Source organism: Lacerta agilis, chromosome 5, assembly GCF_009819535.1.
Source record: "Lacerta agilis isolate rLacAgi1 chromosome 5, rLacAgi1.pri, whole genome shotgun sequence".
NCBI lineage: Eukaryota > Metazoa > Chordata > Lepidosauria > Squamata > Lacertidae > Lacerta > Lacerta agilis.
In genome coordinates, this window is record NC_046316.1 from 47,408,601 (window position 1) to 47,427,948 (window position 19,348).

General features: G+C 39.8%; 1 protein-coding gene across 2 annotated transcripts in view; it reads right to left on the reverse strand.

Annotated features, from left to right (window-relative positions):
• Positions 1–393: 393 nt before the first annotated feature.
• NHLRC2 (NHL repeat containing 2) overlaps positions 394–19,348 on the reverse strand; it is a 32,107-nt gene continuing 13,152 nt past the window's right edge. For both annotated transcript variants that reach the window (XM_033149631.1, XM_033149630.1), the window contains 6 exons: positions 7,333–7,432; positions 6,433–6,664; positions 5,951–6,073; positions 4,502–4,711; positions 1,735–1,960; positions 394–963 (listed from right to left, as the gene is read on the reverse strand). In XM_033149631.1, coding sequence (XP_033005522.1) covers positions 707–963; positions 1,735–1,960; positions 4,502–4,711; positions 5,951–6,073; positions 6,433–6,664; positions 7,333–7,432 — 1,148 coding nt within the window. In that variant the 3' untranslated portion in view covers positions 394–706. The remainder of the gene's footprint in view (positions 964–1,734; positions 1,961–4,501; positions 4,712–5,950; positions 6,074–6,432; positions 6,665–7,332; positions 7,433–19,348) is intronic.

Sequence of the window (19,348 nt, forward strand, 5' to 3'; positions counted from 1 at the left end):
ATGGCAGTTAGCAAAAAAATACAGAATGCCACTGCTAAGTAGATAGGTAATAGAAAACAAACATGGACCTCTCATAAATTGTTATCCAGAAAACATAAGGCATAAGTTAGTTTTATATAACTGAGCTTATTTGCATAAAAAATAAGCCTAGCTCACTTTAGGATTATTTCAGAATACACCAGTTCCTTAAATACAAAATATTATGGGGAAAATATAGTTTTTTAATTGAGAAAAATATATATCCACATTGCAACCATTTATTTCAGCAGAAAAATATACTTAGGCTTTTTTGTTTAGCCCCAAATGAATTTGACCATACTAAATAGCAAATTTCTTATACGATATTACAGTACTGGGATCCTTGTTAAGATAATTATTATTCACGCAACAACCCAAACCCACTTCTGCATTTATTGCTTATGCTGCAAGAAATAAAGGACTAGAATTTTGTTACACTTTGCATGATTCAGCACAATGCATTTCTACTTCATCTGATCACACTTATCAGAGTTATTTTCCACAAGCTTTCAAGGTGAACTTGGCACCAAACTACACGGCTAAATTTGTTACACTCTGCTGGAAGACCAGAAGTGAAAAGGCAGGGGAAAGGGAAAACTGCAAATCAACGAACAATTTCTTCCTGTATCAAAAGTAGGCAGTAGTAAATAAAACATAAATAAGTGCTTTTTTGTTAGCTTTGGCTTAGTTAAAATGCATATATAAGCTCAATCAGAGATGTTCTACCTTGGCTTGCATTAGCTATATGGAAAGTCTGGTTGAATGAGACACCTTTCATCATGCAGGCACTGCTGTCCTTGCTACAGTAATAGAGGCACGCTTTGATTGACAGTACAACTTCAGATGAGAGGCAGTTCAGGGGTATTCGCAATGGGATTATAGTCTGTTTACAAATGTCTTCAATTTCTCCATATGTGTCCTGTTCGTGAAGCAGCCATTCACTGCCTAGAAAAAAAGGTATTCTGTCACTATGTTAGAGTTTTATCTCAGTTTGAATGATGTATTTTCTTCTTTTGTGAAAGCTCAATCATAAAATAATATTTTGGTAAGCAAAATATGTGGGCTGGGATTCAAAGAACCAAAAACAGAAGGGGAGAATGCACCAGTGCTATTCTTTTGCACACTTTTTGCAATGCAATATGAGAACATATAAGGGATTGTGTTACAGTATAAGAAACAGTGAATGTGGAAAATAAGGGCTGTGGTGTATAAACCCTAGTGGTCCATAAATAAGTCTTTATAATGAGCCTGTACAAAGTCTTACACAAGAGTTTAAGCAACTCTAGAAACTCCTCCAGATTTAGGGTCACTTTCCTCACCCAGTGCTCCTCTGCTTTGTCAAAAACATTTTTTCTGTGAGCGGGAGAAACTTTCCGTTAGCAGAAGGGCACAATTGGATCCTGTCCTAAACTGGCAATTTATCTGAAACATTAGAAGATAACTTTATGGCCCATAACAATTCTGATGATGAAACGACAGCAATTTCATCTTGAATGAAAGCAAATAGGTCTGAACAGAATCTGGTTTCATCCAATAAGTATGGGATCTTTTTAAGTTAAATCTACAAAACTATTACACAGAAAAGCTACATAGTGATTTACCTTTTTTGACATAGCCTACTGATTTCAAAATAAATGTACTGTGATAGCTTGGCTAAAAGAGCATTAAAAAAAGCTCGGCAGATATTTACACTAAATAGCAACTGAGGCCCTTTACCTTCTGATGTGAGAAACCATGAACTGGGCGCTTCTTCAGTCAGTTTGGTATTTGGAGGAAGGCTGAGTTTCAGTGCGAATTGAAGTGCCTGACCAGGGCTCACAGTCAGTGAAGGTAGCTGAAGATTTGGAGCAGATTTAGGCAGCTTTGGTAATTTTGTCGTATCAGTCTTTTGCACAGATGGACCATCCTGAGTGTCTCCTGTGTTGGCATTCTGGAGAGGTAGCTATCAAAGAAACAGAAAGGAAAGTTCATTTGTTTTGAAGTAAAATTTCAAATTCTAAGACTTGGAAAAGTCACAGCCAACAGTTTGATATTGTTACTGCATGGAAAATATAATGATACCAACCACTGTGAAATCTACCAAACTTCCTCAGGCCTGATCCCTTGTTTCAGAGAACCAAGGCCAAGAACAGGCTCCACGCTCCATTACAATGCCCGGGGAGACTTCTGATAGGCAGTGAGAATGCATAAGTTGAGCTGGATTCCCAACACTATACAGCAGCCTTTCTCAGTCTTGGGCTCCCAGATGTTGTTGGACTACAAGTCCCATCATCCCTGGCTACTAGGACCAGTGGAAAGGAGGAGGCCACCAAGTTGGCTACCCATTCAAATAGTGTTTTTTCTTTATCTTAAGATGACATGAACAATGTTTTAAACAAAAGATGCTTGTTACAAATTACTATAAAGGAGATTTTACAAAATCTGGCACAGTTTATACTTTTCCAGTGTATTTGTCAGCTTTCATGTCAAACAAAAGAGTAAATAAATATTACTTCTTTTGGCAGTTTTGACTTGTTTAGATGCAAATGCTTTATAGTCTAAACAGATACTTAGCTCCATTAGTTCAAGAAAATTCACTTGAATTTGTTAAGGAATTTGTTAAGGAAGTATCAGTAGCAGCTGAAGAGTGTTATATTGATAAATACATGCATTTGAATAGTTTTACCTTACAAAATTTTATTTATAAAAATATTCATAAACTACTCACTCATATATCATGACAGTATACAACAATATGTAAAGGTAAAGTTACCCCTGACTGTTAGGTCCAGTTGCGGACGACTCTGGGGTTGGGTGCTCATCTCGCTCTATAGGCCGAGGGAGCTGGCGTTTGTCCGCAGACAGCTTCCGGGTCATATGGCCAGCATGACTAAGCCGCTTCTGGCGAACCAGAGCAGTGCATGGAAACGCTGTTTATCTTCCCACCGGGTGGTACTTATTTATCAACTTGCACTTTGAGGTGCTTTCAAACTGCTAGGTGGTTCAATATATACAACAATATATAGAGGTATATAAAACAAAACCTAAATTATCAGAAAAATAATTGGTACAACTTGAAAAAAATACTTATATGTAAGTAAGGCAGAGTCAAAACCTGAAGGTGGCTGTAATATTGGCTATACTTCTTTATATGAAGTATACTGAACAGTGTTATTTGTTTATCTCCCGTGTTAAAAGCTGGGTTAATTTATTTAAACCAAAGCAATCTGAAACAAGTTTGTCATTGATGCTTCTTCATATGTTTCCTAAACAATGATGGAAATCTGACAACTTTACCAGAGGATAATAGTTGGAAACCTGATCCTCATCCTAGAAACTATGTGACAAATTCATGCATATCAGTAATCTTGTAGGACCAGAGTTGTTGTATGGTGTTAATATCCCAGTCCTATGCAAAAGCTGGTACAGTATGTGCAAGGCCATGGAGAAATAAATGAAAATTAAGGATGGTATTCAATTAAGTTTTACTCAGAGTAAAGTAACTCACTGAAAGTAATGGACCAAACATAAAATGTTCATTAATTTTAATGAGTCTACTCTGAGTAAGCCTTAACTATCACCCTATGAGTGACTAATTCTGCCTTGGACAAGCCTTATATTGCTGTTTCTGGGTATCTGTTGTGGTGTCCAGACTCTGGTTCCAGACGGGTTGTACTTCCTATGAAGGAACAAGTGTGCTGCTTTGGATTTCTGCTAGACCCGGTCTTTTCTTTTTTCTTTGAAGTGGCAAGGACAGCTGACATTGGTGAAGACTTTATCCTTAAATTCCCAGACTTCATTGGGAAAGTGAAGTTCCAGTATTGGATCAAGACCATTATGAGCTAGACATGAATGTCAGTGAGAAATTGGCGTAGTTAGTAATGGGGATGGGAAGGAGCAATTCCTGAGTTCAATATCATGAGAATTGGTGTAATTCCTGGGTTTTAGAAGAAAGCCCTTGATCTGCTGCAGCTGCAGGAGTCTGTTAACTTGCTGTGCCAAGCTCAGAGGGCCTTTTTATTTGATAAATAGTTTGAAGCACTTTGCACATGTTTTATAAGTGTTTTATCTCATTTATTTTCACAAGCAGGACCTATTATTTCCATTTTACTGGGGGAGGAGGGCACAGACATGAAGCAGAGAGAATACATGGTGCTTAAGGCTGCTCTTTAGACTAAGATGAGACTTGAATCAGGTCTCCTATATCCAAGTTGTCAGTGCTATGAAAGCTGAAGTTTCTGTATCTCTGCTTACTCTAATTGCACTAGTGTCCTTTCCAACCTCTTAAAACAGATGGAACATTTATTTTAAGCCTAACAGGATATCCTTAACACAAAAGCTGTTCTGTTTGCCAGATCATTATAAAACACTATGAGAATGCATTTACTGCTATGCTTCATGCTATCTGGGCAGTAGCATTAGGATATCTGATGAAAGATGACCCAACTATAATAACTTATCCAAAGTTGAAAGTCCCAGATAAAGTTCTATAAAGGTGGCTTACCAGTGAAACGATTTTGGTTTCTAAATCTAGCACTTTAATTTGATGATTGTTTGTGTCTGCAACATAGAGCAAACAACCTCCGTCTTCAACACACAGGCCTCCGGGTTCATTGAAAGTTGAAGAAGTGAAGCTGGAACCGATGACATTGCTTGCTTCTCCTGTACCTGCCAATGTAGCACAATTCTTCATCTTGGGATCTACAAATTTAATCTAGAGAAAAGCAAAACACAAGGAACTTTGTAAATAATAAAACAGAATCATGTACTTATTTTTACTATACTACTGATGATAACATTCTGAAGAAAGTAGAGAACAGTGCCACAATTAAGAGAAAATGCTGCCTGCTAAGTGTTCTGCCTTCACAGAGGAGGAGCTTGTATTTCCAATCTCAAGAAGTGTGGTTTGTTTCACTCCCAACATACTATGATGTGTAGACAAGGTTTATTCTTGACTTACTGACTGTGGCTAGTTGGTACCAAAACAAACAACGATCCCTGGTTCGGACATAATGCTAACTCAGGGTTCATTGTTGTTTCCTCTCAATATAAGCAGGGAGGACCAAAACAACCAAGGAAGGCATGTTCATGGTATACCAGCAACTAACATCTACAGTGAAGTGTAAACAGGGCCACTGAACAAACTTCTGCTTGCTACGGCATTATAGGCCAGTAATAATTAAGATATTCAAATGTTATTTATTAGCAGTATGAGGGATTTGACATACTCATAAGTCACTTTCTTGAGTGTTTATGAAAAAGATATTATTAAGTGACTCCCAAAATTTCTGCAGGAAAAGAAGTGCCAAAATGCAAGCCCTTTTCATGTTTCTTGAAGATGTGCAATTTTTCCCAAAGCATTTTTTGTCAAAGTGCATATGACTGCGCCAGCTATCTCTGACATGTTTTACAGGGCTCTCTGTAGCCATCATTACCATAGATCTGGATCACCACATCAATAATACCTACAAGTGACCCATGTTTACAATGACTCAGCAGCTCTTTATGGACATGACTAGTACACAGCTAAAAGAGCTTGGGTTTGCATCATCAGTCATCTGTGCAATTGTCCAGAACTTTCTCAGTAAACATTAGAAAATAAATTAGCCAGCCACCTTCTACCACTGCTTTATTGCTTTTAGGTGTCACAAATCAGCTTTATTGCTTTTAGGTGTCACAAATCAGAGTCACGACGTTGGACTTGTCTTGGGGGTCTATATAAGCAAATGGGAATACAGCCTTAGCACCTTTATTGCCTCTCCATATAATCAACAGCATCTTCCACAAAAAAGCAGAAGTTGACAAAAAAAACTTTTATAACATACATAAATGAATTATCATTTGTTTCTTAACTCCAACTAACAGTTTTATTGAATACCTAAAACTTAACGTTGTAGTAGTGTTGGTGAAATGAAACTCAAGCAGTTTTAAATAATGCACCATGCAGGCTCACCTTATGATTATAGGAATCTGCAACATAAAGGAGATTTCTTTTCTTGTCCCAGGTTACTCCTAAGGGATGCTGTAGCTTTGCATTTATTCCAGCTCCATCAATATCACCAAAGGCAAATAAATTCTTTTTTCAAAAGCACATATATATACACACAGAGAGAGAGTTATACAATTATTAAATTGGTTCAATTATTATTATTTAGTGCAAATAAACAAAGATTCTTGCTGAACATGATGGATCTTCAAACGATCAATTAAAAGCACAATAAAACCATTAGCAGTTAAATCAGCTATATGAAGTTAACATTTTGGAATGACAGGGAAGGAGCACTACCACAGTGATCAAGTTTATATTAACAATTGCTATCATAACTTTTATAAGACATGAATAGTCACACAAAATAAGCTTACACACCACATCCCTATTGGGCATCTTGTTAAATAAAACTTGAGTAGGAACAGGAACAAACAGCAAGAACTTACCATTGGGTCTCTTTCTCCTCCTACAAGGTGTTTCACAGCTCCATCTTTCAGAGAAATGGTGCGCAGAGTGCTGCTTTCACTGTCTGCTACAAAAAGGTAGCTCCAAGGCTCTTCAGCAGCAACAGTCAGACCAGAAGGCTGGGCAAAGCCTGCTTTATGGGGATATGCATTATTTCGGTTCTCTTCATTTCCACTCCCAGCAAACCGAAGGCAGGTTCCTTTTTTCAAGTCACTAAGGGGGAGAAATGGGCATTTCCATGGGTCCTACTTTGTTATTTGAACACACAGCCTGTTCCCCTCCCCCCTATACTATCACTTACTGTAAATAACTTGGATACTTAGAATAAAGGGGGAAATCTTCCTTTTTGCTTTTTACTCATTTTGAGGTAATCAGTTTTCTTTCCTGCTACAAATGCTTCATTGGGAAAACAAGCAGGCCTTGTCCCCTTTTCCCTCTGGTTATGCTTTTCTAAGTATACTAAGCAAAAAAATACCGATCAACAAATGCACTTGCTTGGGTGGAAACAAGAGCGCTTATGAACCAAGTGCTGATTGATCAGAACTGTTTGGATAATGAAGTAAAAGATGGAGAAACGTAAATACAGAAAAGTACAGCAAGACGTGATGCCTAATACTTATTGCATTTATATCCCACCTTCTTCTGTAGGAGCTCACGGTTCTCCTCTTCCTCTTCATTTAATTCCTACAATCATATTGTTAGACTGAGATGTAGTGACTGGTTCAAGGTCACCCACTGATCTTCATGGTCAAGTGAGGACTTGAAGCCTAGTCTCCCGGGTCTTATTCTGACACACTAACCACTACACCCAGTGAGTCTACACATTCCACCCACCAATTATTGGCCTGGTGTTTCTAAACATGTCTAACACTCTAGCTTACCTTCCTTTCGGTAGTTTTCCACATTCTAACATGAGTGCCCAGATTTGATGTGTTCCTGCCATGGCAATCCACAGAACATCATCTTCATGAGTTGATGAAACTATAAAAAAGGATAACATCAGATGAGCCCTTGTTGAAAGCTCTTCTCACATTTTTCATTAAAAAACAACAACCCAGCACAATACTTTTCAAATATTCAGCCATTCAGTAAGATAACATAATCATATGTTGGTATTATTGAATATACAGTGGAAAATGGAATAAATACAAGAATTGAAGGGGAAATGGTAAAAAAGAAGTAGAAGTTTTGTTCGTGACAAGTCAATTTAAAGAAAACTGCCACAAAAATGAGTACACAATGGTATTTTATATTGTGGAAGATGTGCAAAATATATAATAAAAATTAATTTGTAAATCTGTGTGGCATATGGTAAACACTCAGAAATCTTTGCAAACTCCTTGCCACACAATTATTTATTAGATTTATACCTAACCCTTTCTCCCAAAGCAGCCCAGGGCTGCAAACACACAAGCAACAAAACAATTCAAATAACGTATTTTTCTGTGTATAAGACTAGGCTCCCCCCCCCCAATAATGTCAAAAATCAGTGGGTGTCTTATACACAGAAAGTGCAGAGGGTGGACTGGTGATTGGCTGTTGCCCCCAAAATAGGGGGCGTCTTATACATGGGGGCATCTTATAGACGAAAAAATATGGTATATAAAAACAATTCCAATGCAGCAACCAACTGGAAATGAGCTATCCTTAAACTCCTGTTGAAGGGGGAAGATCTTCAGCAGGCACTGAAGATGGCGCCTGTCTAATATTCAATGGGAAGGAATTTCAAAATAGGTGTCATGACACTGTATTGTGCAGAATGGACCTCCTGATAAGATGATATCTGCAGTGACTGATTGGGCATCTAAGATATGAGACAATATTTCACTACAGAAACCTAAATGTTATGTCACACAGGTTCAAAAGCACAAATATAGAAAGTTCTAGTCAGAAATTGCATCATCTGTCAAAGCTTGGTAAAATGTGTCATTCAATAGCAGAACTAAGAAGAAAACCACTCTTCTCAGAAGCACAATTTCCTTTTCCCCCATGGTGTGAGTACAGGAAAAGGAAGGGAGAGAAAGTCATTATAATTTCCTCTGGAAACCTAGGTCAAAACCTCCACAGTCTTTCTTGGCCAATAAAAGCAATGACATGAGCCAATAGGATGAGATACGGAAAGAGAAAGGTACTTTGTACTAACTTAAGTTCTGTTATTCATGACTTCAAAGTCTTTAAATGCAAAAAGAGTTCTTCTTTTCAGTACTACACCTCCAGCATATATCTGCACTACACTCAATATGCCAGCACGTTTGGAAAACTTAGCAGTGGCCAGAGGATTGGACAAGATCAGTCTACATCAGTCGAGAGCCAGTGTGGTGTAGTGGTTAAGAGCAGTAGACTCGTAATCTGGGGAACCGGGTTCGCGTCTCCACTCCTCCACATGCAGCTGCTGGGTGACCTTGGGCTAGTCACACTTCTCTGAAGTCTCTCAGCCCCACTCACCTCACAGAGTGTTTGTTGTGGGGGAGGAAGGGAAAGGAGAATGTTAGCCGCTTTGAGACTCCTTCGGGTAGTGAAAAGCGGGATATCAAATCCAAACTCTTCTTCTTCTTCTTCTTCTTCTACATCCCAATCCCAAAGAAGGGCAGTGCCAAAGAATGCTCCAACTACCGCACAATTGCACTCATTTCATACGCTAGCAAGGTTATGCTTAAAATTCTATAAGGCAGGCTTAAGCATTATGTGGACCGAGAACTCCCAGAAGTGCAAGCTGGATTTCGAAGGGGCAGAGGAACCAGAGACCAAATTGCAAACACTGGATTATGGAGAAAGCTAGAGAGTTCCAGAAAAACATTTACTTCTGCTTCATTGACTACTCAAAAGCTTTTGACTGTGTCGACCACAGCAAACTATGGTAAGTTCTTAAAGAAATTGGAGTGCCTGATCACCTCATCTGTCTCCTGAGAAATCTCTATGTGGGACAAGAAGCTACAGTTAGAACGGGATATGGAATAAGTGATTGGAGAAAAGAAGACTTCCTGGAAAAGACTCTGATGTTGGGAAAGATTGAGGGCACAAGGAGAAGGAGACGACAGAGGATGAGATGGTTGGACAGTGTTCTCGAAGCTACCAACATGAGTCTGACCAAACTGCGGGAGGCAGTGGAAGACAGGAGTGCCTGGTGTGGTCTGGTCCATGGGGTCACGAAGAGTCAGACACAACAAACGACAAAACAACAACAACAACAACAATCTTCTATTGCACACCTCTATTAAGATCCTGAACTTCTATCTTACAAAGATCCATTAACCATTTATAAGGAACAGTTATGGGTTCAGGATCCCTCCTTTCCTGAACAACACAGGATTTCCCCCTGAAAAGTGATGAACACATTTATTCATAATAATGCTTTGTTTGAAAGCAGAGTGCATTCTGGTGGACATTTTTAGGAACTAACATTTGGGCTTGATAACTCAAATACGTTATCAAGTGCTGCAGTCCTATGCACCCTGGCTTGAAAATACAGTCCACTAAAAATCAGCACGGCTTATTTTCAAATAAACATGCATAAAGATTGAGATATCAGTGTATTTCTTTCCCTTCCCCCCCAAATTTTATTGATGCAAACTTTCTCTTCAAAAGGTCAGTTAGTGCTGTGGTGTCACATGCAAAAGTACAGTAGATACATTTTATGAAAAGTAAGCATGCTTAAAATTCTATAAACATAAAACAATTCAATGGTTTTACTCTTTGATCACATATGGAATGCTAACTAAGATATGCTTTCCTCTTCTTCAACTGTCAGCTAATCAGGCAAAACCAGGGGTGTGCCAACAGAGAAAGAGCCAGTTTCGATTCAAACTGGCAATGCAAAGGAATGTATTTCCTTTGTGGGCATAGAGCAAGCTGTGCTTGCAGACGAACAACCTTTGTATTGCCAGCTAGAATTCAAGCTGGAGGTGCAAAATAATATTTGTGCTTAAAGCAAGCCCTGCTTTGTGGGGTAGGTAAGATACAGTGGTGCCTCGCAAGACGAAATTAATTCGTTCCGCAAGTCTTTTCGTCTTGCGGAAATTTCGTCTTGCGAAGCACGGTTTCCCATAGGAATGCATTGAAATTTAAACAATGCGTTCCTATGGGAAAAAAGTCCAAGCCTCCTGCTGGCGAGCGGGGAAAGCGAGCGGCAGAGCAAGCGGCAGAGCGACCGGTGAGCGGGGAGAGCAAGTGGGGGACACGATCCATAGCGGGGGAAGCCAGGAAAGCAAGCGGGGAGCAGGATCCACGGCGGGAGAAGCCAGGAAAGCAAGCGGGGGACACGATCCACGGCGGGAGAAGCCAGGAAAGCAAGCAGGGAGCAGGATCCACGGCAGGAGAAGCCATCGGAGCAAGCAGGGAACGCAGTGGGAAGGCAGAAAAGCAAGCGGGGGACACGATCCATAGCGGGGGAAGGCAGAAAAGCAAGCGGGGGACACGATCCACGGCGGGAGAAGCCAGGAAAGCAAGCGGGGAGCAGGATCCACGGCGGGAGAAGCCATCGGAGCAAGCAGGGAACGCAGTGGGAAGGCAGAAAAGCAAGCGGGGGACACGATCCATAGCGGGGGAAGGCAGAAAAGCAAGCGGGGGACACGATCCACGGCGGGAGAAGCCAGGGGAGCAAGCGGGGAGCAGGATCCACGGCGGGAGAAGCCATCGGAGCAAGCAGGGAACGCAGTGGGAAGGCAGAAAAGCAAGCGGGGGACACGATCCATAGCGGGGGAAGGCAGAAAAGCAAGCGGGGGACACGATCCACGGCGGGAGAAGCCAGGAAAGCAAGCAGGGAGCAGGATCCACGGCGGGAGAAGCCAGCGGAGCAAGCAAGGTGAGCGGCGGCAGCAGGAGAAAGCTGGGTGTGGGGAGCAGGGGCCGCAGTAAGGGAGAAGCCGAGGCTAAAATGGCGCCGGACCTACCTCCTCCCTCCCGGAGCGGTGAGTGTTCTGGGGTTTGCGGGGAGCAAAGGGCAGGCTCGGGAGCCGAGGGTAGGCTCGGCTGCTCCACCTTGGAACTTGTGAGCCTCTACGGTGGGAGGAGGCGAGCTGCCGCTTCCGGTTCCCGCCATTGCTGCCGCTCTCCTTGCAGCAGCAGGTTCCGGCTTTTTCTTAAAGTGGTACCGCGCAAGACGATTCGTTTTGCGAGTCACGGCCATTAAAAAATTCGTTTTGTGAATCACCTAAAAAATCGAAAAACCCTTTCGTCTAGCGGGTTTTTCGTCTTGCGAGGCATTCGTCTTGCGAGGTACCACTGTACATGGTTGCTAAGGAAAAATTGGGAGCCTTAAAAGTGCACTCCCAACTGTTCCTTGGCAAGCAAGGCTCGCTGTAAGTGCCTATCAGCAAGTCTGCTTGGGCAGAGAACAATTGTGCGTTGGAGTTTCTGATCAGGAACTTCATAGCACAGCCAAACTTCACCCCAAGTGGAGTTTCCTCTGAACACTGATAAACTAACTGATCCTGACAACAAGCCTCCCTTGCTCCCAACCGCTTCTTTCCAGCCACGCCACTTCCTGTACAACACCTGACATCACAGATGACGTCAGGAATGGGGCAGGTAGGCATCGTTTGGGGAAAGCGGTCTTACAGGCCAAAGTGGAATCTGCACTGGGCCTAATCTGATCCATGGGCCAGAGGTTTCCTATCCTTGGGCTAAACCGAATGCTCTAAATTTTTAATACAACTAGGTTACCTCAAATTATATTTTATCTTGAATGAGATTTATGGTAATGATATTATCTGCAGAATATATTTACCTATTTGCTATCCTTGTACAGCAGGGATGGTCAATTTTCTATGAAAACAGATGCCACATTATTCCAAACAGCTGCCAGCTCTATAAAAAAGTTGGCAGTTGGAATCTGATAGGTATGCAGCACGTGCACTCAGTCATAACACTGTACTGGACACAAATATGTCATTAAAAACTGCTTGAGGGGCTGTATCTAAGCCACAGACTGCCAGCTGACAATCCCTGCTCTAGAGGAAAAACAAACAAAAGAGAGGAAGACAAACTTTCCAATTTGCCAGTTTATAGGCTTGATCTAACATCTGTTCCAATTACCAATCAAAATGCCACAGGATCTTGATAAATACAATTATGAGGCTCTATAAACTATATTTATAAAATAAAGGTGCCTATTTTGCACAATGGGAGATATTTGCGATCTTTCCAGATTAAAAAAACAAAGTTGCCCCCTTTTTTGTAAGCACTACACTCAATACAACACAGAGCTGCCCAGTATTTCATTATTTTATAACACAACGTAGGAAGACAGTAGTGCCTGGCGTGCTCTGGTCCATGGGGTCACCAAAAGTCGGACACGACTGAAGAACAACAACAACGATTGCAGTATGTGCTATTCTTCTACCAGTTGCTTTAAAATAAAATAAAAATACTGTCATGCAGTCAAACATGGGCTGTCCTTGAAACTCTTGTTATTGGTGAACAATATATTACCATACACGCAAGTCCTGCTTTCTGAACACTTGCTATGCGAAAATTCACTAAACCATACCTCATTATATGCATGGCAGATTCAGATATCCGAACAGCCAGAGTCTGCACACTTTCTTATTATTTTTTGCTTTGCTGGTCGATGGCAGACATTTTTGGCCAGAAACCATGCAGGGAGGGAGTGGGGAGATTGGACAAATCAGAGAACAGAAGAGCTTGGACAAATCATTTATTCCTTTGTCTCTACAGTGGACCACCTGGATACAAATTTAATTCGTTCTGGGGGTCCATGCGCACACCCAAAAAATCCGTATCCAGAGGCGCCACTTCTGCACACACACCCAGCGTGATAGAGCGCTTCTGTGCATGCGGCGAAACCTGGAAAAATACTTCTGGGTTTGCTGCTTTCGCAACCTGAAGTTTACGTTACTTGAGAGTAACGTAACCCGAGGGTCTACTGTATTTTGCTGGTTGGCTGCAGTGATTTCAGGAAGAAGCCATGGAGGGACAGGGGAGAATGCTTGGACAAATCAGAGTTTAGAAATGTTTCCATTGTTTACACCTTCCTACAGCTCTCCAAATACAAATCACAGGGTATTTCTTTTCACTTATAAGGATTCTGCCCCCTCCCTGTAATTTTGGGATTTTTTGGTGTACTGTATAGAAATTTATTTATTTCAATATAGCACTGAGGTACAGAAAATTGTAACATATCCCTAGCCTAGGAAGTGTTAAGATTATTAAAATCATTGTTCAGATTTCTAGGCAGATTGTTAAATATGCACATCAACATAAACAATCATTGTATTTCAGATTGTACGGAAGCATTTTAAATACAAAGTAGTCTCTTTCCATAGAAAATGGCTATGTAGTAATAAAAAATTAGTCAGATCTTCCTCTAAGAAAATTTATTTCGCAAGAGATCCTAGAAAGAGTACATTTCCTACTATATTTCCTGAGAGATTTTGGAGCAAAAAGGAGTCTTTCGTGACTCAAAATATGCATTCCATCACAAGAAGTGATGCAAACAACATTTTTAAAAATCAAACAGAAAACAGAAACTTGAACGGCTTTTGTCACTGAGCAAAGAAAGAAAAAGAAACTGTATTTAATATGTGCTATATTAAAGAAAGGAAGGAGGGAAAAACAATTACCATATATAGCTGTACCTCCTCAGATATTTTATAAAACACTCATTGTATTCCACAGTTCTGAACAGAGTTATGTTGAGATTCTCACTGCTTTTATAATCACATGCAGGATATGGCAAGGACTAAGGCCTTACTATATCACAACAGCCATTAATAGCCCAAAAATCCGGGAAATAATTGGCTTTGCTCAATGTCTACAAAACAAGAACTAAAATTCAGAAGTATTTTATATAGTCTCCCTTAGTTTAAACAATAAGCTTATTACAAAATAGTTTCATCTGACCCATGAGCAAGGAATGTTATTTTTTAATCTAAAGTGGACATGCTACAGATTTTTTTTTAATACAACAGATGAGCCTTATTGAAAAATATCAGAGGAAACCAAAATATTGTACTTAAACAAGTCTCTCACTATGCTAGTAGAATCCCCAGTTACACTTTACAATCCTTCTATGGATTTACCTAAATCACTTTTACTATGAAACAGCTACCCTAATAAAAATAATGAAGTAATTCCTTCACTTTTATGCAGTTAAACTCCACATTCCAGCTAAGGAGTAGTTTCAAAGCAACAGCTTATCCTTATTAGGGAATATACATTCTCACTGCCAGCGCTGTTTGCAGTATCAAAGCATTTTATTCTTGCTTTGCGATTACAGCTGCAGTGTAAAGATGAATCAACAATAAAATGCAGATAGTGATGGATTAATAGTCCTCACAACTGCAATCCTTTTACCTTTCCTGTTTTAAAAAAAAGTCATTTTCATTCTATCTCAGAATTCTAAGATAACAATTTCTCTATACTGTAAATGGATTGACTCAGGTAGGCAATATATACGTTCAGCTTTCTCCACTATCAATAGTGTGCAGCAGCCCATCCTATTTACCATCCTAGTTACTTTGGGGCTGGATCTCCCTAGTAGTCCCAACACAACAGGCCAGGGAAACAGAGGATTGGCCTACCTAGTAAACATATGCCTAGGGCTGTACAGTGGTACCTCGCAAGACGAATGCCTCACGCAATGAAAAACTCGCTAGACGAAAGGGTTTTGCAGTATTTTAGGTGACTCGCAAGACGAATTTTTCTATGGTTGTGCTTCGCAAGACGAAAACGTTTTGCGATTTTTTCCCTGCACAATGCATTCCTATGGGAAACCGCGCTTCGCAAGACGAAATTTTCACAATACGAAATGACTCGCGGGACAAATTAATTTCGTCTTGCGAGGCACCACTGTATCATTTAAAACATGATGGAATGCTGCATCATACAAAACATCTCTTGACACAAAAACTAAATTTGGGGAAATGGTTATGGCTTGCAGTCTCTCTGGCACATTTCATCTGTGTAGAGATCTTTATTTTTTGAACACATATAGATAACATTTCATTAAGTGAGTCCTAACTATAATCTGAAGTTGTAAATCTGACACAGATTGCCACCTCAAAGAGAATCGGGCTTCTTTCTCATTCTCCCGTCTCTCTTGGACAACAGATATGGATTGCAAACAAGGGAAACTACAAACTGATAGCATCTAAATAATAATAATAGCTGTCACTAGAATCTCACTTTTCCTCTAGGGAACTCAAGATGCCATGTGAGGTTGTATTAGCCTCACAACACAGAGGTAGGTAGTTTAGACTGAGAGACGGTAACTTTCCCAAGGCTGCTCTCTGACTTCATAGTTGAGCAGAGATTTGAAGCTGGATTTTTAAAATCCAAAGTTAGTAAAAAGTGACACCACACATTGACTCTCACACAGGGCTATTGGAAGAGCCAGGTATGATTCTCTATATTCATTCTCTCCTAGAGAAAGGAGGAGAGATGCCCTATAAGAGATTTCATTAAAATCTTTCAAGCGTTCAGTTTGCATCCCAAGCTATTCCTCTGTGCACAGTGGGTAAACATACTTTTAACAAGTAAAAACATGACAGCAGCTATTTCTACTTATTTATTTTAAGACTCCAGATTGAATAGCTCTAATGTTAACAAAGTTTATCAACATCCTTCCACTGTTCTCTTTCCACTACATTACAGCCTAAAATTAGGGCCTGGTTGCAGTGTGCCATAGAGCCTTTGCTTCCCTGCATGAAATAAAATCTAGTGTATTCAACACTGCTGGGGGGGGGGGGGTCGGTTGCTTATTTTTTATCAATATTGTTGCTTGATTGCTCAAATTGTTCAATTTTATTTGGTTATAAAGTGCTTTAGGTGAGTTTATGTTAACAAAAGGTGATTCATATATTTGCATTACCTGATTTCTCATTTTGGAAACAAATTCTTTATCAATACCAATGAATAAGATCAGCATATATATTAAAACAAGGTGGATTTAAATTCACCTCCAGGGAAAGTCTTGAAGGATTCTGCTCAACTTGATTTTATAGAAATTTCACAGAAGTGTAATCAACCTGTTTTTACAGAAATGAGGCAGTAATGCTCATTTGCACACCGATGTTGCATACAATTGCGCCATAACACAATACAGTAACGCTGCAATAAATTACTCTCCTTAAACCTGAAGTATGATGATGCATGACACTGTCAAGTGATTTACTCCTTATTGTTGACCTTGACAATGTAGAAACAATTAAAGTCTGCTGAACTTTACATAGATTTGTTATACAGTTAATTGTAGTGGCACACAGAAAGGTTTTATAACTATTGCAGGCATGGGTTCAATTACCCTTTTACAAGTGAAATGAACCTAAAGTATCGCCATTAAAATGCTGCCTGGTTCAAAGGATCAGCCTCAATTTTCTCCCACAACCCTGAAGTACGTAATGGTGAGAAAGATACGAAACTGAAGCCAGGTTTGGCTATGTAGCAACTGTATGTTTCTAAAAAAATATTTTATTATTAATAATTGTCTTTTAAAATATTCACATTTCTGTCTGCAGGATACAAGTGTAGATTGAAAATTATCTTACAGCAAAGTTCAGTTATTTACTTGCAAGCAGATTGCATAGAAATTATAATATTGCAATGAACCAGCCCTTTCTTAACTTTTCTGACACTATGAAGACAAACAAAATCAACACAATTATCTTTGATGAATTTAAATCATACTTCTACCTATGACAGGGTGGGGAGCCTTTTCCCACCTGAGGGTCACATTCTCTTGTGGGCAACCTTCTGCATAACAGCGGTAGGAGTTGCAAGACGCAAAAATAGGTTTTTGTGACTCAACCCTGTACATTAGGTTACAGTCCAGCTACACAAAATATCAGGGTTCTCCCTACCACCACCACACATCTCCATCAAAGCAAGCAAGAGACACTATCACAGTTCAAGGACATCACAGTTGAATATTACAGCTGGGCAAAAGAACTCAAGGAGGCAAAATGCAACTCTCAGATATGCACAACAGGAAGAAAAATCATAATGATAAAAAGTCTTTCCAAAATAGCAAACTGTATATAGGGAAAAGAAATCAAATGGAGTACAGGTTACCACCACCACAATTTAAGCAGAACTCTTTTGTGCAGTTAAAGAGAGGCCAGGTATGCTTGACAATCCCTGGTCTAATACAGCTTTTTGCATAGAGTGTGCAACAGGCTCACTATCTCTCAATTTCAGCTCAATCTGTTACCTCTCTCCTGCCACATCCACTATAAATTATCAATGCCACATACACATAAATTATCAATGCCACTTAACAAAGCCATTAACAACTTGGAACCAGTTTGCCCATGAGATCACCTTATCCAACATGTGCCAAATCTACTGTTTCGATCGACAGAATTTGTTCTACTTCAGGTGCCACACTATACCTATTCAACATCTGCAAGAACTTGGTCATTTAGTATGACAGCACCTACACTTTAGAACTCGCTGCCTATTGATACCACCGTACACTTTTGGGTGCCTGTTAAAAACATTTTTTTGTTCAGATAAGCCTTCCCAGATGCTTAGGAAGTTGAGGTAATTTTAACATGTTTTAGTATTTTAACTTTTGTATGTTTTGAAGTACAGTTGTAAATTTTTAAATTGAATTTATTGTTTTATCTTCTTGTAAACCACTTTGAGGCTTGTTTGTTTTTTACCCATCAAGCAGGGCATACATTTTATGAAATAAATATTTACTTAAACGCCACGTTTATTAGGACTATATTCCCTGTTACCCTGCAAGTTTCAATATAGTTTACTTAAGACTATGTGTGCTGGCTGATGCTTTTATAAATAGATGTAACTGTGTACAAAAATGCATATATTTTGGAATCTATGTTATACATGCACATCACAATGCCTGGGTCATAGCTGTCTTCTTTCTGAAAGGCACAGAGCTATCAAGAACATTTCACACTTCAGTCAAAAGTGCATTTAGCACTGCTTACTTTCAGTGGCACTGAATAAAAATAGAAAAGGATGGTACAGAAAGCTGAAATGTACATGACCATTAATAAAGTGCTAAGACTCCAAAACTATGTATATAAAATTCTGTTCAAGAACTCTAAAGCAGTAAAATATGCTACTTTAACAAAGCAGAGTACAAAAAGGGGACATAATTGAAAGTTACAAAATGTTCAACGTTCAAACATCACACTAAACTAAGTTTAACATGATGCGAACAAGCCACAGCAAGCCTCAAGCTCATGCATACACACCTTGCTTTGTTCCTCATGTGCACCTGGGTGGAATTTGGACCTCTCTTTCCCCCTTGCTTGCTTTTATGTTTGACTATCTGAATAAGTGTGCATGCACACGAAAGCTCATACCAAGAACAAACTTAGTTGGCCTCTAAGGTGCTACTGGAAGGAATTTTTTGTTTTATTTTGTTTTATCTGGGCTTTTGGCATTAGTATACAAAAAAGAAAAATCCCTTATAAAATAGACAGCTGGCATAGTTAACTGAATTTCACTTGTTATTTCCTTGGGTCTCAAACAGATGGGGAAAAGAGCAAATCTTGGGCATAGCCACTGTTATAAAGTAAAAACTCCTTATCTTTAGAAGTATTTCTTGTCTCACATAATAGTCTGTATGCATTCGCTGCATGTGCAAGAGAGTGAGCACGGCCCGGCAAAGGAATGCTTCCTGTTGTTATTAGACAGCAACAGCAGCTTTGTGAGAAATCAATATTGTGTGATTTCCACAATCAGGACCAGCAAGCCCTCCCATGGTAAGTCTGAGGTATAGACAAAAGACTACTGTACTTGATCAAATGCTTATATAAAGATACTGTGTTGAAAGTGTGCTGCTCCACAAATGGACAACTTACAGGATCTGTACCAGCCACAAAGGGAGTCAAGCAAGGGTGTATTCTAGCCCTTATTGGTAATGATATTGTCCAGTGTCTAACATCTCCAGTGTATCATGCCCCT